General features: G+C 41.3%; 2 protein-coding genes across 3 annotated transcripts in view; both read right to left on the reverse strand.

Annotated features, from left to right (window-relative positions):
• Positions 1–16,185, reverse strand: part of npnta (nephronectin a) — a 50,691-nt gene extending 34,506 nt beyond the window's left edge. The window contains exons 1-2 of one of the 2 annotated variants that reach the window (XM_034092936.2): positions 15,734–16,185; positions 5,214–5,314 (exon numbers count right to left, since the gene is read on the reverse strand). In XM_034092936.2, coding sequence (XP_033948827.1) covers positions 5,214–5,314; positions 15,734–15,804 — 172 coding nt within the window. In that variant the 5' untranslated portion in view covers positions 15,805–16,185. The remainder of the gene's footprint in view (positions 1–5,213; positions 5,315–15,733) is intronic. The other variant, XM_034092944.2, reaches the window with a different exon arrangement.
• A 4,056-nt stretch (positions 16,186–20,241) lies between these two features.
• The window catches only part of gstcd (glutathione S-transferase, C-terminal domain containing), a 67,639-nt gene continuing 62,752 nt past the window's right edge, over positions 20,242–25,128 (reverse strand). Inside the window, exons 11-12 of the mRNA XM_034087219.2 lie at positions 23,306–23,375; positions 20,242–21,079 (exon numbers count right to left, since the gene is read on the reverse strand). Coding sequence (XP_033943110.1) covers positions 20,889–21,079; positions 23,306–23,375 — 261 coding nt within the window. The 3' untranslated portion in view covers positions 20,242–20,888. The remainder of the gene's footprint in view (positions 21,080–23,305; positions 23,376–25,128) is intronic.

Genomic DNA, 25,128 nt, shown 5'->3' on the forward strand with positions numbered 1-25,128 from the left:
AATCACCAACCTCACAGGTCTCATATCACCTGACATCACACGTATTAAATGCTCCTGCTGCTGCTCCCTGAGTACACCATTTAAATGCAAACAGTGGGATCAACTTGTTGATTCCACGGTTTCCATCTTCATTAAGAGAGATGAAAAGTACTTTTAGTATAATTACTGTTAGCTGTATTGCACTGGAAAGGCAAATGACCAAATGCTCCCACAGGCAGTAAAATGTCCATGTTGGCAGCTGGGTACAATAAGTATCTTCAAGTGTGGCTCTGCCTGCCGGATGGCCTGTCAGAAAATTATAAGTGGAGCTTCTTCTCCTATAAATCTAAAGCTCCTCTCTCTCTTTCCCCATCTGCCTGGCTTTCTCACTTGTCTCCCTCTCCTGACGCCTCTCCCCACTCCAGCAGCAGTCGTCTCCTACTCCCTACCTCTGAACTATTTCCCTTACACCTCAGGAATTTCATTTTCTCCCACTTGTAGTCCTTTCTCTCCTCTCTACCTGACTACTTCGGTTCTGCAAAAGAAAAAACGACTGAAGGTTGATCCATTAAGTTTCTTATTCTCACAAACCAATCTCTGAGAAAACTACAATCCTATACCTCCAATCTAATCCCTGCTATCGCCACAAGAAATTTACCGAGACCTGAAATCTGTACTGACTGCATCCTCTCCCACACTGGCACACACTCATGATTACACTTCCTCTCATTCTCAAACCTTCCACCTCTCTCCTCTAGTCTCGAGTGAATGGATTTGAGCTGTGCAACCGGGGCAGCAGCATTTTAAAGAATTAAGGCAAGAGCTCAAGGATTGATTTAACTCACAGAAGAGATTTAGTTTGGGTGAAAATAAAAAGTGGTGAAGTAAAAGTGCAGCTTGATGTAGTGCATATAAACAAAAAGAAATATCATATTTTTGGGCTTATAATGGAACATGTGGGACTCCAGAACAACAAAGAAAACGTATTCACACACTGCTGTTTGGCTGGTCGAGGTTGTGATGCAAACATGAATTTCTAAATGTTACTCTGCTTGATTAATTTTAAAGTATATGTGAGCTATGATGTATGCCCTTAGGACAAATAATGAATGTGTTGTCTTTTGGAACAGTCATTACTGTTTTCATTGGGTAAAATATGAGTACATGAATCATATCTTGCCCCGTAAATCTAAGCTTCTTCCATAATAAAGTCCTCCTCTTTTTTCTCTTCCCATCCAAAACCCACATCGATTAATTAATTTCCTGAGCATGGGAAGCTGTAGAGAGCCCGGTGCAGATGCACAGCGAGGTTTTGGGCATTGAGAGAGCCGACTCGTGCCAGGATGACTGCTGAGTCTGGCCCCATGTTCAAACAGACCCTATCAAATGATACAAGTGAGTTGTTTGAATACAACAGTGCTGCTTTCGCCACTTGAAAAGTTCAAGTGTCAAGGTTTTCCCAACCATGAAATCAACCTATCCAAGATACGATGGGAGGGAGGCGTGTGGTGCAGTGGGTTGTTCAAACCCCACTGCAGTCAGCATGTCGTTGTGTCCCTGAGACACTTCGCCCCAAATTGCTCCTGTGGGGATTGTCGCTTTGGATAAAAGCGTCTAACAAGTGACATGTAATGTAATGTAATACGAGTCTCAGTCTGCCATAAACCATTACTTGTATTTGTTCTTCTGATCTCTTGAATTATACTATCTTATTTGTCCATAAAAGAGGTGAGGCGAGAAATGGATAAAAGCAGATTTTGGGTTAATTTAGCTGAGCTAAAAGGAAATACAAAATACTGAGTGCTTGAACTCTCAGTAATACTGTTTGTCTTCTCTGGAACAAAAAAAGGAATCTTGTAATGCATTCCAGCACCAAGTGAAAAATGGCAGTCTGCCACTTTAACATGAAGCTGCTAAACCAAGAAAATAAAGAACCTAACCTTTGGACCCAACAAGCAGTGTGTTACATATTTCCCACGGAAAACATTTAAAATGCAACAAATAAACAAAAGCCTAAGGATGGTATGATGAGCTTAAAACAATGGGAACAGAATTATAATATGGTTATTGCAGCAAAGAAAAACACAAAGTTAATATTTTAACAAGCTAGTAAGTAAGCCCCAAGATCCGAACATGCAGTTATGAACGTGTTTGGTCTTTTCCACAGCAGAAACTTGACAACCTGCAACATGAACCTTTAAATAACCAATTTTTTAAAAACTCATTAGGCTTTGGTGCTAAGTTCGGCTTAATGTTTCCACTGTTTTGTAAATCTCAACATTTTAGATATGCTTAGCTGAAAAGGCAACAGCAACTTTGAACATTGATTATAAAGGGAAGAGATGCCATTTTGATGCACTGTGTGAAAGGCAATAATAGAAGAAGCCCAATATAATTAAAAAAATGTTTTGGGTTATTTGTGAATTTGAGGTGGAAAATTGTATGCCACCATATACAGAACATATTCCAAAACAGGAAAGAAAACATCATGAAGTAGAGAGATTTATAAATCAGGTCTATGGGAGGAAAATGAGCCTCGAGTGCAAGTGTCAAACTCAAGGCCCGGGGCCAAATCAGGCCTGGGGTGGATTTAATTTCGGCCGGCAGGATAATTTCTAATTACTATTGGGATCTGGCCCGCCGGTATATTGCACGCACACCTTCACTTAATCCTGAGGATCTCCTCAGCTCAGAGCCTGACCCCAAATATTGATGAACTTGCACCCGAGACGAGATGCCAAGTATCTGCTTGAGCTAGCATCACAGAGCAGCACACTGAGTTTCAATGGATGTTTCCTTCTGCACTTTCTTTCTTGCGACAACAGGGCATGTTTGGTTTTGTTCTTTGAGGGAAATTGTTTTTTGAAGCTGTTGTTGGCCTGAGGAAAAATATCATCGTAAGAAATGACTCTGCAGATAGAGCCATAAGAAATGAATGCAACTGATTATTTAATGTTTAATGTTGTTTTTATTGGCAATAATTTAAGCTTAGTTAGTTCCCGGTTTAATATGTGCAATAAGTTCATTTCAATACGTTTTGCAATAAACATTGAACCAGTCCGGCCCTTGACGAGTACCGATTTTTTTATTTTGGCCCACTGTGTATTTGAGTTTGACACCCCTGCCCTAGTGCAACAACAATACCCACTTTGCTGTGTTGGTGCAACAAGTGATTTCAGTCATTAAATGCTCATGTTACTGCTCTGTCTGTTGACACATGACACTTGCTTGACTAATCACAAATGAAAGCACTGCCTTCACCCCGTGACAGTAGCTGGAGATTGGAATAAGTATTTACTCCTGAACATGAGCTACATTTTAGTTTCGGGAATGAGGAGAAGAGCGGAACCTGTAACAAGCAATAGTTTCATAAGAAATACTTAATCGCCTTATAGCAAATTAGCTTAGCTTAGCATAAATAGGGTATTGTAAAAGGGGGTATCAACAGCTAGCCTGGTTCTGTCAGGTTGAAAACATTTTCCCAACTAGCACCTGCTTTGGACAGAGTTGTTTACTGTCTTTAAGCCACACTAATCAACAGCTGTAGCTTCATGTAACAGACAGATAAGAGTGTTTTACTTTTGGCAACAAGGCAGAAAAAGTTAAACCTATGACAAGCAGTAGTTTTACAATAAAAACATGTAGGCTACTTTCTTGCCAAGGGATGAGAAGATTAATACCTCTCTATCTGTAAATATCAAGAAACACCTATCAGCCAAATAGCTCAGCTAAGCATAAATACTACTTGGGGAAAACAGCTAGTCTGGCTCTGTCTGTAAGTTGAAGATGCTACGTTGGAGTGAACCATGTCCTGTTTACTGTCTTTATGCTAAGCTAATCGACTGCTAGCTGTTGCTTCATTTAACTGACAGATATAAGACTCCGTGGTTTTGATTTTCTCATCCAACTCTTAGTAAGGATTCAATACCTATATTTCCTAAAGGTCTATTTCTTCAAGTTGCTTGTTGCCGAGTTCCTGCTGTAGGAAAAGTATGTTTAAGTGTTAACCGTTATATATACAGTCTATGGTGTTAACCCCTTCTTGATTAAAGCTCCACAGCAAAGCAGCAGCTCCACCGTTACAGGCACCAAGCCATGCAGCGGATTTGACATAAGGCAAGTGGCCGGATCTAAAGCCCATGTTAGTATGTATATTCACACCTCCCTGGGTTACAGGAGGATCCTTCCTCACACAATGTAAATGTCGGAAATGTGATGCGTTAATATTTCATGCAGTTCATGTGACACAGGACACATCCTCTGAATCCTCTCAAGTGGTTTTGCTGAATACAAATTGAGTTGAGGTGAATGTGTTCATGTAGCTTGTTTTGGAAGATTTTGCACAGTAGTAATCTGTAATGAATCTCCCATCTATTGATCCACCTGCAGCTACAGTCCCTCATTATGTCCACCTGCAGAGCGAATATAAATGTCAGCCTGGTTCATCCAGCCATTACCATCAGTCTTCACCCAAAGATTCTCCATTAGCAGAGCTGGGAAGTATTGGAGTACAAATACTTTGTGACTGTACTTAAGCAACATTTTTTGGTATCATTACTTTACTCCACGACTTTTTACTTTTACTTCTTACATGTTTAACACAAATACCTGAACTTTCTACTTCTCTCATTTCCCAAACAGCTGGTTCCTTTAGTTTGAATGTGTGTTTGGTGCGTGATCATTATTATTTAGAGTCGTTGCGTGCCTATTGATTTGAACACGATCCGTGTATCCATCACTTCCTGGTCTTCTCTAAAGAAGAGGGACCAATGGAAACGTTGTCATGTTGCCGTTGTTCAGCATGGAAACATTCATTAGCTAACAATGACATTATTGTTCTATTAATAAAAAGGGAAGTCAGGTACTCTTTAAAACAGCTGGTAGCTATGGGTACTTTTTACTGAAGTACATTTCAAAGCCCATACTTCTTTACTTTTACTTGATTAAAGACGTTTAGTCAGTACTTCTACCAGAGTATTTGTAAACACGAGTCTCTATACTTCTACTTGAGTAAAGGATGAGTGTACTTTTGCCATCTCTGTCCATTAGCAGTAGGCGATGTGTTGTGACAACGTGCATGTGTGTGTGTGTTTCCCCCGAGCCTCATGGTTACTGTGGCAATGTCGCAGCCTCTCCTGTGTCTAATTGCATCTTTGACCCCAGCTTGAAACCTAGCAACCATGTTAGCCCTGTTTCCCCCTGGCAGCAGCAGAAGCAGGCGTGATGGCACTCACGCTGGCAGTGACCCCAGGAGCGGCGCGTCCACCCCCAGCAGCAGTCCACTCTGGCCCCGTACCGACACAGGCCGCTGGACGAGGCCATCTGCCGCGGCCACCTGTGTGGGGATGACAGTATTAGTTCACAGCCAATTAAAACGCCTTGATGAAAAGCAGGGGTCTTTCAGTGTTGCTTGGAAGGTTTCCAAGCAGATTCGTGTTCATGCTGTTCAAGGATTCAAGGCTTTAATTGTCATTTGAACATAGCTACAGTGTAGTTATGACAATTAAGTTATTAGGTCACAGGCTCCTCCAACAGTGCAACACAATAAAACACAATAAAACAGATGAGATTTGTGACAAACTGTAAAGCATTAACCCATCACTGCACCCTGTATGCAAGGGCTGGTTTGCTTTCACTAACTGTACGGAGGCTCAGTCACTGGTACATTTTTATATACAAAGCCATGCTAGGGAAACTTCCATCTTATATCTGCTCCCTGATCTCACGGAGAATTGTAAGTGGCTACTGCCTGAGATCGAATGCTGTGGTTTTATTAAATGTGCCAACTGCTAGGACTGTCTTAGGGAAGACAGCTTTTAGATGCGCAGCTCCTCTGTCTTGGAATAGTCTGCAAATTAAATGTAAACTGAACAATCTGGTGCCACTAAATGTTTTTAAAGCTCGGTTGGATGCTACTCAATCAGAAGCTATTGGTACCTGTTTATGTGGATAATTATGTAAATGATGCTGGATGATGTCCTTTTGTTGTTCTGTTTATGTTTCATGTGGAACTACTTGAGCAGGTCTCCCTTGGAAAAGAGATCAATGATCTCAATGGGATTTTATCTGTATAAATAAATGTTTGAAATGAAATGAAATAGTGCAAGTAAATCAAATATAATATAAATAGTGCAGAATAGTCTGTAATTGTAATATTGATATATTTAAGATGCTAAATGTTGCAAACAGCTGTAGAGCAGATTCATGTTCCTGCTGGAGAGAGACCATTTCCTTTTCGCATTAATAAGAGTCTTTTTTTCTGATTTAAGAGTCTGAGGATTGTGTCACACGTTTTTTAAAGCCATAATTGATTATAAAGCCCTTAAGCAAATGTGTGTTTGGGTTACATTTCATTATATGATAAAACCTCGTCTTTGTTAATGTTTTAACATATTTAGTTTCTCTTCAATAGCTGCAGAATTAGGTCAGTTGTACTGTACTTCTGTTGTAAGCAAGAATGAAGATGTCTTGATTAAAAGCAGGGCTCTTTCAATGTTGCCTGGAAGGAGACTTCAAAGAGTTCAAATCATTTATTCAATGTTCCTGCTGTAGAGAGAACACACTCTATTCCGCTTTTTCTTTTGCATGAATACAAGTCGTCTTTTTCCTGTTCCTAAGGAAACATGTGTCTCATGATCGACCGATGGTAACGCCCTTTGAGGGAAACATGTGTCATTTATAATTGTGAGTTACATACAGACTAAATCTAATCTGTGTCAAAATACATAATATCTCTTCAATAGCAATGAATAGCCAAAAGTCACATGTAATGTTCTTTAGTTGTAATTAATAAATGTCTCAATGAAAAGCAGGGGTCTTTCAATCCTGGAGGATGGCTTTGAAGCCGATTCATTTCATTTTCCTGCTTCAGAGAGAACAGACCATTATGGTTTCTTTTCTTTGTTGTGTCTGTTAGGTTTAGAGTTTAGGGATAGAAGGTGTCACACGTTGAACGGACTGCAGGCAATTCAGTTTTTTTGTGATTTTGGGTTACATAAAAATACACAATCCAATCCGTGTCAATGTTCCTTTATCATGTCTTCAATAGCAATAAAGAGCAAACATACTGTCAGTAAGATATTGAAAGATGACTACACTCCTAGATCCCAAGGTGACTTATCCAGATGTCTTTTTATTCAAAAGGCAAACGATATTCAGTTTACTATCATATAAGAAAGAAACAAATGGTCACACATGAAAGGAAATATTTGCTTGAAAACTGAATAAAATATAAAACGAAAGTGTTGGCTGCCAGCTGTCCTCTCACTAATTCCCTATAGCAGATTTCCTCTGCAGAATGGGAACTATAACTGATAGCACATCAGATTGTGTTGGTTTGTGCGATGTCAAACTGGAGACCCTTGTTGAAAGCATGCCAGAGCCGATTTGAATCCAGCCTTCAGCGAGTATCAGTGCACCGCTGACACTTACATCTGAGAAGACCACATTACTGCAGCGTTCATTGTAAGGCTTATGAAACAGAATACAAGCTATGTGCCGCCTGATGCCCTTGAAAAAATCCAGCCGCCTCGGTTTCCTATCTCCATCTATTATAGTAACATGTGATTAGAGCATGTGTCACTTCGCTATACATTATGTGTTTTATCAGGCAATTTAATGACAAGATAATATCATTCCTGCTACAGGGAGAACATGCAGGTGTAGTGTTTGTAGAAATATATGTTGTTTTCCAAAGCACTGCAATTCCTCCTGACAAATTACAGCCGGATGTTTTTGTTACACCATGTCCTATTCTGCTCAGAGCAAGAAATAGCTTCTTGGCAGACCGTGCATGTGGATTACCTTTTCATCTGTAGCAAGGCTCACCACATATGTATGGAGAGAATAGGGCAAAGGAATGAGTCCATTTAAGGAAACTGATGAAATTCAAAGCAGCATGTGTTTAAAGGCTGGCTCTGAGGAGATGGTACCTACAATCTAGAGAATAGTGAATACATCAGAGGCAAGTAGATCATTGAATACATTGGATATTTAAAGGTCACCTATTATGCAAAAATGTTCTACATCAACATGTGTCCCCTCTGTGGAAAGAGATTCTGAAAGTTTCAGGAACAAAGATTCTCTCTCTTTTTGTCCTGATCCATTTCTATAAAAACCTGTCTGAAAATGAGCTGATCAGATTTTGGCCACTTTATGATGTCATAACGATTTGTTGGCTTGTGTAACCATTAGCCAATCAGCAACCAAGGTAACCCTTATCACCTGAATCTCCTCCTGGAGCACTATTGAGTTATTTATAACCAAATATCTCTCAGATACCTCATTCACACCAACGCAACTCCGGTTCAAGCTCCGTGCTAGAGCTTTTCAGGTTCAGAACCGGTTCTTCGGGTTGGCTCCGGCTCTTTTCACATAGCCCAGAGTCCGACTGGTGCTGCGTCATTGCGTCATCGTTTGCGTCATGACGTAACCGTTTGCGTGCCTTCTTCATAAAGCCAAACCGCGCGGAAACCCCTCACAGCTCACACCGACAACAACAACAATGGCCGATTGTGTTGAAGCGCTACTCGTTTCGGTTTCTCTGTCGAAACGAAATGGAAGAAATGGGACGACTTTACTACCAACTTTACAGTCGCTACATTCAAAACTGCTTTACAATCGTAATCATCAACTTCAACGACGATTCCGACTCCCCCTGCCCCCGCCTCGACGTAAGCGCGACGTATGCGGTGCTTTTGCTCTAGCCGGACAATTGTGTGGTGCTTGAAACAAACCGGATTCCGGAGCTAAGAGGCTGCTCCGCTGCGGTGTGACCTTTAAAAGCACCTCACCAGACAATGCAGGAAAGTGTCACAATGTGATCCAAAACAAAAGGAGAAATGATCTTGATTTACTTCCTTTGCCCAGGATATTCTTTACTTGGTGATAGTGAGGTTGGTGTTCAGTATTCATGGCACATTCTTTGCCACTATCCCTGCGTGTTAGTGTCTCTGTGCCAAGACGAGGAAATGCTAATGCTTGCCCCTGCTGCCAATCACCTCATTGGAAAAAACCTCCTGATGGATGCTAAGTGAGAGTGGCAGATCCAGGGAAAATGTTTCTCTGCACCCTGGAAAGCAGACATAGTATGGGAGAGGAGAAGTACGGAAGATAATAAGGAGCGAGGGGAGACAAAGGAAAACAAAAAAAGGATATTAAAGAGAATTCAAGGAAACAAAAAGGGAAATTAAGGAGAGGAAAGGAAATGAAAAAGAAACTAAAGGAGAGGGAAAGGTCTGGACAGCAGCCATATTAAGATGCCACTATCTTTGCAAGTGACATGCAGCCATACACACACACACACACACACACACACACACACACACACACACACACACACACACACACACACACACACACACACACACACACACACACACACACACACACACACACACACACACACACACACACACACACACACACACACACACACACACACAGCAGCTGCTGCTGTCCCTCCATACTGTAAATGTGTAACATACAACAGGACTATCCCTGACCCAAACTTCACATCATTTCTAGGATGGTGGCATTTCAAAAACAAAACACTGCCCACCCCCTGCTTCTGACGTTTGTGTACACATGCCGTTTTAAATGTATTCCTCAGTCTCTCTCCATAAGGTAATTATCATTATAGAATATGGAGGAAGATGTAGATAATGTAGAAAGAGTGTATGCCTCTAAGGCGGCACCTGGCTCTTTATTACCTCATTTCCTTTGCAGTTATATGATAATATAAAGTTATGATGGCACTAGATGACTCCCAGTAGAAAGCAGAAATCGTATAAAGGCCATAGTTGAAGCTAATTATCTGCACATCTTTGTAAATAAACACCATCTGGCAATCAACAATGTTTCACAAAAGGCTCTGTTGTGTTGAATAGATCTTTTTGAATTACAGAGCTCCATCAAAATGTGAAAAGCAGTCAAGCGTCCAGGTTTCGTGTTCTTTACACAACCTTTGCACCGTAATGATCTTAACAAAATAAGTGCTTACCACGGCGCTAATCTTGTTTCTTGATCTTTTAATCTAGGATTGATTTTGTTTTCATTTTGCATCGTCGAAACAAATCAGCAGATTCTCTCTTCCTCCTCTTCAGAAGTCTTTACGTCTCCACAAGTTTCTTTGAAACAGTGTTGATTGCCAGATGGTATTCAGAGAGCTGATACAGAGATATGCAGCCAATTAGCTTTGACTTCACATCAAAGCAAATCTCGTCGCCTTGTGTGACTTTGCTTGAAAGTTATGTGATGGAAATGTCCTCATTTGCTATTCCAATTACTTTATTACTTTTCATTGTATTCGAGTGAAGAGCCAAAAACGTGTTTTCTATGGCTCGAATGTGAATATGTGTCCTCTATGAGACTACATGAAATAGATGTATTGTTTAGACTGTTGCTTTAACAAATCAAGTCATTTGTAAATGTCAACTCAAGCTCTGGGACGCTGTGACTCTTCTGACATTTAGAAAAACTAAAATCATAAATCACACAAGTGAAAAACAGGTTGTTCCATTTAGAAAACAACCATGCATCGCAAGCAGCCTTCATATTTGTGTTTGTATATTAAAAGGAGATCAAGCTCAATCGACTACAAATTAAAAATAAAGTATTAAAAAAAAAAAAAAAAAGGAGATCAAGCTCAATGAAATGTAAAACCATCATCATATTGGAATCAACAGACATATTAAGCAACCATAATAATCAGATAGAACCAAAGTTAATGGTCTTCTTTGGCAATTAGATTTGTTGTAACATTGTGACATGTTTTCTCACCATGCGAGGACGAGGATGGCAAGGACTTTAATCACATGACGGCACAACAATGAACAAAAGGAGCAGAGTTGAAACTCCGACAGATTCCCGGTGGATTGTGGGTGAAAAAGGGTGTCTGAGATTAGCTAGCAGCTGTAAGAGCGATAAGGAGACGAGGACATCAAGAGATGCACAAAAGGTCCTACATTACTGAATCAAATACTTCGCTCAAATGCTTTCTCCCACACACTCCCATATTAACACAGGCACACTGAAGTGAACATGGAATCCAGCTTCGTGTTCCCAGTGCTGTCTCTGTGCCGAGTTCAGCCAGAGGCATTGGAACATGCTCTGAACTTGAACTGAGAATGTAATACAATGCAACAGCTCACCCATTCATACCACTGCAGCAATGTCAAACACACATTTTCTCAGAACATTTTAGTACAAAATTGCGATGAATCACAAAAAAAAATCGAATTGAACAGAAAAGAAAAGCGTTCTTTCAGATACATTTTGTCGCCAGTGATATTTCCCTGAGCCGAAAGCTGGCATATCAAATGGACTCGAGCATAACACCTGTATTTATTATCGTGGAGCTCTGAATAATGATCCTCAAATTACACGAAGCCTTGAAGGAACTGAAGCAGATAATTATTACCCTTCACACATGCCGTGTGACACCTCTTCTCAAGCTCTCACAGTCTGACAAGGTTCTTCCAGGAGAACCTGAGAGGGCGATTCTCATTCCCCCTTCTCCCATTGTTTTACTAATGGGTACAGAGCAGTGAAGAGCAGTCAGTCCATCGCGCGGCGCAGCAGTGTGATAATCAGGACCATGACGGTGTATCATTTCATCTATCCATCTAATCCATCCACGAGTTCATGCCAGAGCATTGCAAAGCGTGACTGTTGAATGGATTTCTCTCACAAACACCCACAGATGTTGATTGCCGCATTTGTAACACCCGGGTGTGAAAGACCTGCTCGGACCTGCCAGAGTGTGTGGAGTTGTCTGGCGTCTTAATGAAGCTCGTGCTGCCAGACGACGTGCAGCAGACTGCCAATTCTATCACGTCAACACACATCACCATGTGGGATGTTGACAAATATCTGAGGTAACGATTTAAAGGGAGAAATAGCTCGTTAAAAATATGTTTCTGTACAAAGGAGACAAAGTGGAAGGTGCTCACAGAGTGGCCGGTAATATAAAAGACCTTTATGATGTAATGCGATGAAACACAGTTATCGTGCATTAACAGCTTTTCTTTGTAGACAGCTGTGAAGTTGGAATAGGCGTTTTGAACACTTATCAGTGTGTGTGCACTTTGAAAGAGACCTTTTTTGATAGATATCCACCTCCTTCTCATCGGAGAGAAATGTTGAAACGTCCAACGATATTCTGAAATTCAATATATAGCTTTTTTCTTTATTTTTTTCTACATTATGTTAGATTGTTTTGGCAGACCATTTTTCTATAAGTGCATTCAACCTTTGAAAGATAAAGAGGAGGATCTTGTCAACATTTTTAAGTGCACTCTTTCCAAACCAATGGCTAAAAGCATGTTCAGTGCAGCAGTACAAGTAATTACAGGATGTTTGAATACAATGTTTGGTTCGTCTGGATGTAGCCTGAAAAGGCTTTGTGAGAAGAAAGACAGTGACTCAGATTCAACACCAACGACTGCAGCATATAAAGAAATGTCCACAGAATCAACGCTGGCAAAGAGGTAAACACAGTATTCAGGTACACATAATAATAATAATAATAGATTTAATTTGTTAGCGCTTTTACAGGTGCTCAAAGACGCTTTACAGATATAGTGAAGGGAAAAGAAAAGGAAGGAACAACAAATAAATATATAGTTAAAGTTAAAGTCAAATAATACAAGTGTAAGTTTTTTGAAGGTGGTGAGGTCAGTGCAGTCTCTGATGGGTTGGGGGAGTGAGGTCCTGAGGGAGGGGGCAGCGACGGAGAAGGCTCTGTCCCCCCAGGTCCGGTGATTGGTGCGGGTGGGGATGGATAGGAGGTTGGCTTCTGATGAGCGGAGGCAGCGGGAAGGGGTGTGCAGCAGGTCTGTGAGGTAGGGGGGGGGGGGCTGATTGTTGAGGGCTTTGTGAGTAATCAGGAGGACTTTGAAGTTGATTCTTTGACGGACGGGGGGCCAGTGGAGGTTCTGGAGGACGGGAGTGATGTGGTCTCGATGTGATGTTGGAGTTTATTGATTAGGTTGGATGGTATGCCGAGCGTAGAGGATGCTATTGCAGTAGTCGAGTCGTGAAGTGATGAATGTATGACTCAGGGTTTCAGCAGCAGAGGAGGAGAGTGATGGGCGGAGACGGGCAATGTTTTTGAGGTGGAAAAAGGCGGTCCTGGTGATGTCTGTGATGTCACATGTCTGGGATAGCTAGGCAGGCAACGAGCCACCTAACCCTCCTGAAGTTTCTTTTTATAATAAGGACCGAGCAATATGTAAATGTTAATTGGTATAGTGAAATTAAACAAAGTACTTCACATGAAATGACTAAAAGTACACTCTCATGGGTACAAATGGTAGTAGGTTTCCTTGTTCATGTTGCACTTATTTTTAATAGAACGTTAGGTGTCTTAATTCATATCAACTCGTTCCCAAACAGTCCTATTTGATGAGTTCAATTGAAAACATAGCAGAGGGGAAAGAAGTTGAATAGATGTTTTCTATCGGGCCTGAGGAAGTTGTTTTGTGAGGTACATCCCTTAAGACAAAACTGAAGCATCCGTCATCAGAGTCTGGCGTCACGTATTGTTCACTGTCAGAAAACATATGGCAAGGTTACGCTTGAAATCTCCTATGGCTCATAAGAAAGGTGTCGGCACATTCAGCATGACTTCCCCACTCACAGTCGCTAGATGATGAACAAAGAGAAAACTATAAATGTATTATTTTCTTCTTCTTACTGTTAAACAACCCATAAAATGTGCTTTGACACTATTTCCACACTCATTCTCAACCCGTGAAAGCCCAAATGTGGGGCTGATAGTACAAGGCCAACATTAACCTGGCACCAGTCCACGCTTCAGATTATTACTGAGGAGGTCTGGTATGTGCTGCTTGGCTGCAAAGGCCTTAACAACGTAACGACATCAGAAGAATATCTTTACTGTATGTGTTGCAGTTGATTTAAGCTTCTTTGTAATATGACATTTATTGGCTGTTTGAAACCTTAGCTGGAATGCAGATGGTAACAATAACAGCGTAATGCTTTAGCAACAGATTTGCAGGTAAGCATATTATGTGCAGCCATGAGAGAACAAAATGATCTCGGCAATGATGGCCGTGAAGGACCCTTCAGGATTGGATGGATAAGCCTGTTAGGAGTGCTCTCTAAAAGGCAATAAGGGAGAGACCAGGTAATAAATGTTTTTTCCGCTTCTGCTCAGTCTCTGGGGATATGTTCTCAATGAATTCATATCGAGGTGGAGGCTCTGGCCCGGGCAACTTTATCCCCATAAAATTGGCAAATTATGACAGCAGGGATGTTAATAATGTACAATATGCTGCTGTTAGGTTACAGCAAATGATCATTACACAAAGGCAATGCGTGAAATAAAAGTCAAAGCCCTGCACATCTCAGCTCATCACAGCCTTTCACACAGACATTATCCAAGGTTAGGGAAGAAAATAAGTCCTAAATAACAAATGGTGTGCTTTCAAGTGCTCAACTCTAGTTCTCTGTTATATGTCTGCCCTCTCCTTGATTCCCTCTCCCACTCTTTCACTGCCGAAACCTTTGAAATCAAAAACGTTCCTTCTGAACTGCTTTTGAACACGGCAGCAGAAAAGTGAACTGAAAGAAGAGAAAAGGGAAGAAACCTCCAGATGTGAAAATCTATCATCAAGCAGGTGGAATAGCAGATAGTCTTGAAAGAACATTTTGAAATGTGTGCACACGATTTAAATAACAATTACCTCCAATAATCTTCAAAAGGGTTTCATTCATTTGAAGAAATGTAAAGAGGGGATCCTGCTTTGGTGCTGAGCGTCCTGACAGAGATTCATGAGAGAAATAATAAAGTACAACACTTGGCTGCATCACTGTTAGCCATTTGGCAGTAGTACTATTTGTGTAACTTTCTCATTGTTGAGATGGTCCTCAGTCCAACTTTATTCTGAGCTCTAGAAATCCATGTAAACATGAAACACAATGGATCACAGTTTCGATTCGACACATGCTTAATCTGTAAACACAAATGTAACACATAGTCCCATCAGCATCCTGCCAAAAACCACAAGGTGCAATTACTTTCCCACAAACTATTTATAAAGATGCCTTAATATACTTGTTTCCAAAGGAATGAGCCGGTTACACCGAGATAACAACTTGCTTTTATGATGCAGGATGTAAAAAAACAAAAAAGCATCCATCATGTTAATTCACTCAGATGAAGAGCGCCTATAGGCAGATTGAAATCTCGGACACGTGCATTCTTCGGGGTCTGGCGCGTCTCCACACCTATACCTTCACATACTTCATCAGATTCGTGTTTGAACATGAAGCGCCGGGCAACGTGCTGTCACATCCCTTCATAATCAGCCTGATGTCTGCACAAGACAAGCCGCGCGGTGGGATTTTAGGAAACACTGCTTCCCTCATAACAGAGTATCTGATCCGGGGCGCAGAAACAACCGGTTTGAATGCACTTGGATTCTTGTAAAAATAAAAGTTAAATTGATGGACTGATCCGCCTCGAAACAACATTCATACAATCTTAGTTTGTACGCACATCACAGGAGCAACATGTTTTAACACATGTAAATCAAGCTCCCCAGTTTGGAGATCTTAAAATAATTGTGTGTACAAGCACTCCGGAATGGTCTATCTTTAGCCAAATGCGCAGTTTTTGCAGAAACAGCCTATAAAAGGATTGAACTGTGATGCAAGCTCTCAATCAAAATCAATGTTATCTCACTAAACAATCGGCTTCCGCAGAACAATGTGAACCATGTGCCCTTACCTGCCGTCAAAGTCTGCACTTGCTCCAAAGCAGCAGCTGCACAACAACACCAACTTTATCCATACATCCATGATTTCAGCTGCTCCGCGCCCACGCTGCTTGTTATTCTCCGTAATCCAAAATCACCGGGTATAGGAAGCCGCGGAGGAAACAATTAAGACGAAGAAACCGCGGAGTTTCCGTGACGCACGCTGAAGGCGCACAGGTAGGAAATGACTGCACGTCCTCCCCTCTTCATGTGCGATATGCAGGAGGAGTGGAAACCAGTCCGCCGCCTGGAAGTGGAGTGACCCCGGTGTGTGTGTGTGTGTGTGTGTGTGTGTGTGTGTGTGTGTGTGTGTGTGTGCGTGTGTGTGTGTGTGTGTGTGTGTGTGTGTGTGTGTGTGTGTGTGTGTGTGTGTGTGTGTGTGTGTGTGTGTGTGTGTGTGTGTGTGTGTGTGTGTGTGTGTGTGTGTGTGTGTGTGTGTGTGTGTGTGTGTGTGTGTGTGTGTGTGTATATATGTGTGTGTGGAGCACTCTGTCGGGAGGAAAGCGCACAGCTCCCTCTCTCTCTCCTCACAAGTTCAGTTCGCGGGCACTTCAACCAACAGCACCCACTGCAGTCAGACCCCCGTCTTTTAAATAGCCAGCGGTCAAAACACAGCGAAGATCCAGCCCAATGCTCCCCACATGTAAAGTCATGACATGCAGCCACAGAGGAGGGGAAGAGGCTCCAGATGCAGCAGCTCGGTGCCGCGCATGCTTTTGGAAATGCTTTCATTAATTGCGCAGCCTGCTGAGGCACGCAGGTGCATCGCCCGCCCAGGTGGATGTTGTTGCTCACACAGTAAAGAAGACAACAGAGGAAATTACTGGGGGGTGATTTGGGAGAGGGACAAAAACATAAGCAGCACAAAATGCCAAATGAGTGGTTTGACACTGTTTCAGGGTTTTGGATAAATAGAGAAGGCTTTTGTTGAACTTGGACCTGTAATTATTGTAAATAAAACACCAGGGATGTGACTTCTGATTGAAATGTTGTTTTGGCATGATGAATCCAGAGAATCTGTTTTGCGTCACATGGTTAATTATTTGCATAACTATAGAAAAAAAGGGAAGAGGAAGAAGAGGTGAAATGTGCTTTTCCTGCATGCATTTTCCCAGCATACTTTGCACAACATCTTGAACATTGCATGCACCCTATATGAAAGCTTGGCCTTTAATATTCTCATTATTCAACAGAAGGTTAATTCGGCTGCTTAGGGTAATTATCTGCCTGACTCAAAGGCAGCACTTCATCTTCAACAGCTGGTGAATTGCACTTCCCGTCTGGGGGCAGAAAGGTCTTCCTCGGTTTCTGACTTCTGCCTCGAGAAACCGAGAAGGCAGTCAATAAAATAATCTCCAGGAAGGACTCATTGAAATGGAAGGGGCAGCAGGAGAAATGACAGGGTTACTGAACGCCATTATTTTCAGCAATGGAGCGGGAGATGGATGAGATGAAGGTTTGCTGTGATTACTGCTGGTTGCTCAGTCACCGCAGCCTTTTGATGCATGGCACTGCTGCCTTGTTACGCCCTGTCACCGATCTGATAAATCTATACGGTGGCACTGAGGTTTTACATCTCCAGAAGCACGAGAATGGTGAAATGCCAGTTGCGTATAATTACACTATTAATCATATTATGTTCATGACTGTAATGTAAGACTGTAATACTGGGATGATTTATTACATTTTAAAACTATAGCATGGGGATCAGAATTATGCCTTATCACCAATATTGTTGTGGACATTTTTCAAGGTGAGTTCACTTAAAAAAAAAATATCATATTGTCTCCAGTCTACTGCCGCCATGCAAAGCTTCAACGTTTGGACTCCATAATACAAAGTTATTTTATGAAAAAGTTGAATTTAGAAGCAGTTTTTTTGTATTTTTGACCCACATTTTTAATACTGGTCTTTTATTATAGGCCACATATTGTCCAATTCTGGCTCCTGAATTGCATGCATATACTTTTACACTTGCTGTGAACTGTGGACTCTTACTTCATATAATTCATTTCTAACTAATTGGAAGAAAAAAAAATTATGTACCTTTTGAAAAACATGAAGGGGGCGGGGGAAAGAAATGGCATCCTGTGTAGCACTGGAATGACTCACTTACAGCCAAAGGAAGGAAAGCACAGTTGGTATCCCTTACTCACCTTTCTTCAACACCATACATGCCCCGTTTCAATTGTTGGAACGCTAAGTGCTTTTTCAATTTTGATTTGCTCCCTTGTCTTGTTACTGGATGTTTTATTTATTTAAAAAAAAAATGTAAATCAAGTGTGAGCAAGTGGAACTTGTATCTATTATACATGAACCACTGACTAATTTGAGCCCGTCTCATTTAATGATTGTCACCATCTGTATGTTTAAATGTCAGTATTTGTATTTGTGGACAATATGTAAAACAATTATTGGAAGAAGCACCAATTATTGAAAAACCAAGCATGATATTATTGTCTAAACTACAGTACCCTGGATCTTCCAGAGGCACAATAGGCAGCCTATTGTGCGGTAAATACAAAAAACAAAAAGGTATTTTTGAGATTTGAATGAAGTCGCTTTTTAATGAACTCTGTTGGGAAAGTGAGTCCTTACATGAGATCAGACAATGCTACAGCAGACTAAAGTAAATAATTGCAAGAATAGGAAATAAGCAGGGGAATCCCAAACTGGGGATAAATAAGGCGAAGGCAGAAGTGATAAGTAGGGGGAGAAGCATCGGGGAATAGATTACTACATGATTAGGCTGAGCACAATAACAGAAGCTGAGTCCTGCATGAAAGAGGAAATGTGAGCTTAATTATTTGTTGTTATTCCAGAGTTCTATAAGTATGCCCTATGTTGTTTATTGGGAAAAAATACAAGTGAAATGAAAAAAAACACATCACTGGTGGTAAGGCATATTTAACAGCATATAACACATATTTAAAATAATTGAAAGGGCATCACAGGCTCCTTGTAACAATTAAACGTGGGCTTGTATATTTTATCAGTGCCTGTTAAAGTAACGAAAGACATACCGTTTGTCAAAAGAGAAATTCATACAAAGGGACGAACCCTAAATATGCTGCTGCAGACGAACGGCCATAAATGCAGAGCAACGATGTAGAAAACCAAGACCAGATGTGTTTTTATCACAAGTAATAATTGGCGTTAATAAAATAATGAAAGTGCCGTTATTTCCAAGATGTTCTGCTGCAAGACGGTTTAGTGAGGATCTGCTTTTGAAAACCTAAACCAACGACGACGGGTGAGTTCCCCAGAGAAGATTCCACATCAAAGTGTTAATCCATGATTAATTTAAAGATGATTATTAGCGCATACATTTAGACTACTTAAGGTTAAATGTACCACGCATATAAATTGTGTTAAATCGCAGAATATCCTCAAAAAAAACAAATCAGCTCCACCTCACACATAGAGTCAACTTTTGATGTCAACAAGAGAGATACAAAACACAAATGCATCCAGTTCAATACGTGCCTCTTCTCTGCACTTATTGAAAGGCTTCATGAGACCAATCAGTGGAGGGAAAACATTGAAATAAGCTCAGATATCTCGCCTATTTTGTGAGAGAATCTTGTTTAGTCGCCTTCCAGCGCCAAGTGTTTGGATTGAATCGACCCATTTCACACCTCGATATTCTCCCATCTGTCATGCGAGCTCGAGCCACCTACTCTCTTTCCTCTTTTGTACCTGTATGAATTTCTGTAATGTGCGCTTGTGCAGAGCCACAAACACGAACAGGGAGTGAGACGACTCCTTTTGAAATAATTCCAGTCCTTGGAAGGAGCGGTGTCTGGCCATTCACCTCCAGATAGATTGAGTCCGCAGACTGAATTCAGATGAGCTCCACGCTGGAAAACCTGCGCCTCTGTTCGCGTTCCTTCAGTGTGAGCAGGACAACGGTCTCTCCTGCTACCTCCACGGATTCCTCAAGCAGCCACAATACACTGTCAACGAACACGGGGGTTTCAGAGGAACAGATTAAACAGTTTTACCTCGTGAATGAAAGCTTGAGGAAGTAGAGTATGCATAAAGTATACTGGTTTAGAAGTAAGAAGTGTTATTGTTATTGTTCAGCTTCTAGGCTCCAAGCAGTGCACATACAATCAAGAACAACAACCTTTTTTGCCGGCGTCATAAAATATTCATTCCAATTTGTGCATGGATACCATATTCACATACATTTTTAATAAGGAATAATCAGTTTTCTGTAGTACAACGACAAAGGCTTTATTTTACCTGTAGTGATACGAGTTCAGTCCATTTCTCTCAATTCATTCGCCTTTCTTTCTATCTGACACACACACACACACACACACACACACACACACACACACACACACACACACACACACACACACACACACACACACACACACACACACACACACACACACACACACACACACACACACACACACACACACACACACACACACACACACACACACACACACACACACACACACACACACACACACACACACACACACACACACACACACACACACACACACACACACACACACACACACACACACACACACACACACACACGACTTCAGAGCACTGAATTGCTCCTGCTCGTGTGAAAGCCTGGCAGCAGACTGTAGCACGCAGACTGTTGAGTTTTAACACAGAAGGTCGTATACAGACTATTTGCAAAAACAGCATGTTGAAAGTATGGTGGGTTTGATTTGCAATGTGTGTGTGTGTGTGTGTGTGTGTAATTCCTGCTGCTTCCGTTTGCGTTGACAGCTTGATCACACTGTTTAGGCAAAGGCACGCACGCTGATGAGAGAATGGAGCACTCCCCACGACAAAGCGTCCAGCAATTGAGCATTTAACAAGGGAGAGGAGCTCTCTGTTTCATCGCTTTAAACAAACACACAATTATTGCTTTAAGTCAGAGAGAGGTTTTAGAAGTAGACGACGTTTTCCAGGTGTAATGAGAAATAACTTCCTTTATTTTCCAAGTGTCTTTCTCACAAAAAAGGCTTGTAAAAAATAAGTTAAGATAAAATCAAGAGTGTGGATAAAAACAGTGGTACTGAGTGAGCACACCGCCAGGAGCCACTACTTCATCAAAGCCTGACCGAGCTGAGCTGAATTATTATCCTAATTATGCAGCGCGGCTTCCTGTTGGCCAGCATCGACTTCCTGTCCACTCTTGTGCGGAGGCTTTCCCAGCAGCATGTTGTTCTTTGGGGAACAGCTATCAGGCTCCATGGTCATCACCTGCAACGAGTACCCATGAGCCTCTGCTGCCCAGGAGCGGTCCAAGTCCACGAGGCCCATGCACTGCTTTCCTGCAACGGTAACAAAAAAGATATTTTAATCATTGTAAGGGACATTGTTGGAATTGAGTTTACACTCATGTTTTAAATAGGCAAACATGAACCTTATGAAGAGCTAAAACATAAAAAACTGAATGACATAACTTTATGTTTATTGGTATAAAAACGTTCTTGATTTCATACAGCCTTACTGTCTTGTGTTGTTTTCCTTTAATTTATCATATTTATTGTTTAGGACAGTAAAATAAAATGCAACAGATCCCACAGTCCCAGAAGCGTCTCGGCGCTGGGCTCCGCTAAAAATAGGCGGCTGGTCTATTTTCGACGTGACGCGAGGTGTTGCATAGCGCCGGGCAGGAAGTGGACCGGTCAGAGCTTCCAGTCAATCCCCAAAATAAACTAATTTTGCAGACCCTATCCCTCCGTAGTCTTTCAGGTAGGAGGAGAAATGCCAGCGTTCTCCTCCGGTCTACAGGCACTGTGTAAATGATATATATAGAATAATTATGATGACGAATGCATTTTACCACTAAAATACAGCAACACATTTTTGATTCATGTCGTTTATAACTGGAATATAACAATTATTATTAACTTTGTCTGTACAAAGTAGCCTGTCCAGGAAATATATATAATATAATCAACAAAAACTGCGAGCCGGCACGCAAGACGCTCCGCCTCCGAAACGCGCCCGGTAGGGTTCGACGCTGTAGGAGGTCGGAACAAAACCGCGGCGCAGACGGACCCGGTAGAATCCCGGGGTTACGAGTTGATTTCTTGAATACAATTGCCGTCATTTAAAATTACGTCATTTCTTTATTGTTCAGGGTCTTTGAATCTTGCCAACATTCTCTCCTCATAAACAGACTGGAAGTAAAAACTGGTACAAAAGAAAGAAATAAAGGATTTAATGTTCGAAATCAGTATTTCTCTAAATGTGTTTTCGCTAACCGTTGGTTAGCTTGCTTTTCTGAACACTTAAGATACAGACGGCCAATGATTAGAATCCTTTATGTGGTTTAAGTGTTTAGTTAAAAGCGACCAGGATCTAAAAGTTTTTCTTACAAATGTGGCTTTAAACTGGGTAAAACCTTTATTTATGACAGCTTCTGGGAGACAACGACAATGATGATGATTAGTCGACATCGTGGGGAAACTTGATTAAAATAAGGGATTTTTCTAGGTTTAAGCATTAAGGGAATCATTATGGGATAATGTTAATCTCCGCAAAATATAAAACATAAGTCTCATTTTAAGACATTTTAGTGAGTAAACCTTTTAGAAGCATTCATTATAGTGCTACTGTATTATTGTAGGTATTCTTGTATGTTCTTAACATTGTCCCTACAGAACATCCTCACTGATTATCACACTTGTCTCTCAGTATTTCCTTTACACAGACTTCAATTGTGTTCGGCACTGGTGTAACAGGTGGCAGACAGTAAATGTGAGCTTTGGTCTGCCATGCTGCTCAGTCACACTGGTATGCTCTGGAGAAATGGGATCAAACATGGAGGGAAGAGCTGGGAGAGGTTGGGCCCTGTTAGCTGATATAAAGCAGACACGCTGTGACAGGTGGCGTCAGGTACGTATGAAAGAGCTTCAGACTGACGAGGCATCTGGGAGCCTCCTCAGATTCAGAGGGGAAGCTTTGATAAGCCGGAGAACGATCAGGCAGAGAATGTTCTCCACATAATGAAATACTGTACAGTGGAGCTCCAGCACAGGCCTGGAGGTCTGACAAAACCCTTTGAATCCACATCGTAGATATATTGTAGCAGCTGTTCACCGCAGCTGTTTCGTCACACTGAACAAATCCACCATTGACATTGTTGACGTCTAGACCGTTTGTAAGAGTCGAGAACCAGCTCACGCTGTAACAACACATCTTAAAAACGAAACATCAGCATGTACCAAAGCGGTTTAGGGTTTTTTGGTTGTTTTTTTGCCATGCTGGTGTCCATCACGTCGGACTATATAATAAACTAACTTTAGGTGTGATTGTTTGATTTGACTTTAAACAATGAAAGTAAGCATTTCAAATGTACATTTTCAACACAGCAGCCAAAGAAGAATGCATCTGTAACGAGTATCCATGTCTATTGTCAGCATTATGGAAAGGTCAATCCATTTAAATCATGTCTATTTGTGACATCACAGATACAGAGTACAAGGTGTAGTGCAATTATTTTGTAGCGAGCTCGAGAAAAAGAAATAGTATGGAAGTGTAAGCCGTACCTACGAGTCTCCTCTCAGGATGGAGCTGGACGGCAGTTTGGTCTGCGAAGCGACAGAGGATCATGTGTTCCTGAAACGAGAAGAACTGTTTATTAATTAATTCTACCACAATAGCTTTGGATGGTATCTGTCACGTCTCAAAACCACATGTTTGCGCTCTGCCATGGAGATAACCAGCAATTGGATCGAGCAGAGATTTGCAACCAATACAACCGAGATAAGCCATATACAGTGAAACGAACGGGGTTATACATGCACACAAGAATGCATGTTTTTATTCTATCTAGTCATCTGAGCAGTGTATCCGACTTACAGCTGTGGAGCTCAGAGGTAAGTCTTCAGCAGATTACTAGTCCATCACACAACCTTCAAATTCCATGTAGGAACTCACACCTAACGTATTTGAAACCAAACTATGGTCCTTGGGGGAATTGCCATAATATTTTGTACAGACATTCATACTCTATAAAGGATGACTTTTTTGATCCCTTCACTTTTCCTCCAGAGAACCCTGATGTTTAAGCCTTTTAAGCAATTTCAAAATATAACAAAATATCTGAATATAATACAAATACATTTGTTTTGGTGACCAAATCAAATATTTGTCTTTTTTTCACTCATTCCAAGGTTTGCATTTCCAATTCGGTTTATGATCTACAACTAATGGCTGTGGTTTTTTGTTTTAGTGCTAATTAGCTAACTTTATTATGGCAATAGGCTAAACTTAAAAGGTGAACATTACAGCATATTACATGAGCATTTTAGCATTGTCACTGTGAGAATGATAGCATGCTGATATTAGCGTACAGCTTCAGAATGCAGACTCTCAGCCTTGTTTTGGTGCGTTGTCTCTCCAGACGGATTTCCCTCTATTGTGTGCATCATTTGTAAACAAGCCGACTAGTTGTAAGACGTGAAATTGATCAAGAAGGAAACCAAAACAGGAACGATTTCCATGCTTGTTAACCACATTGTAAACTTCTAAGATTCTTAGACAAGAAATAGCCCTGTAAAGTTTCCGAAAAGGCCAGATCAACTTGTGTTTTAGTTTCAAACGGAAGGAAATGTTTTCTGACTTGTTTTTAGCTCGCCATGGTTTGTTCGGTTCCTCGACAAAGAGTATCGGATGAGCGCTTCATCAGTTCTACCTCGCGTCTACATTAATTGATTTGATTTCTCACTCCGAAGGGTCCGTCGATGCTGAACACAAGGCCACGGTATAGGTGCTTAAAGTTAGCTCTGAGCACCAATATCGCACACCATTAGCCCTTTATTCCAGCGACACACCATTCGTCATTGTGCGGTCATTCTGTTTAACAACTTTCGTTCAGGAAGGACAACTATGGTTCTGCTTTAAAACAAAGTAATGCTGCTTTTATTTCTGCGAGTGTCGGCTGAGGGTTCAGGAGCATAGACAGGAAACAGTGGGGTCCTGGACACTCAGCCTGAATGAATAGCAAATACCAAACATGGTTGTTGGAAGCAAAACCACGAGGAGAGGCAGGGGAGATTTACAGCTCAGGTTTAAAGTGGCAGATAATGTGTCTGCCGGTTTAAATAGCATAGCGATTTCTCCTGCTGTGTGACGGGCTACATGTTAAGCTTGTAATTTCCAGACCGAAAATATGACAATGTTGGTTGATTTAGTTCACTGTGCTTTTGGAGAAAGGGTGAAAACAAGTCAAAACCATTTCCCACTGTCTTGTAAATAACATATAATTTGCTGTCCCTCTCAAGCCACGTCTGTCAAAGTCTGTTTCTTCTAGTGCACAACAGAAAGGGAGTTAAAGGTGGTCCAATGTTGTGACATGTCGGCTCTTGAG

This window comes from Pseudochaenichthys georgianus, chromosome 1, assembly GCF_902827115.2.
Source record: "Pseudochaenichthys georgianus chromosome 1, fPseGeo1.2, whole genome shotgun sequence".
Taxonomy (NCBI): domain Eukaryota; kingdom Metazoa; phylum Chordata; class Actinopteri; order Perciformes; family Channichthyidae; genus Pseudochaenichthys; species Pseudochaenichthys georgianus.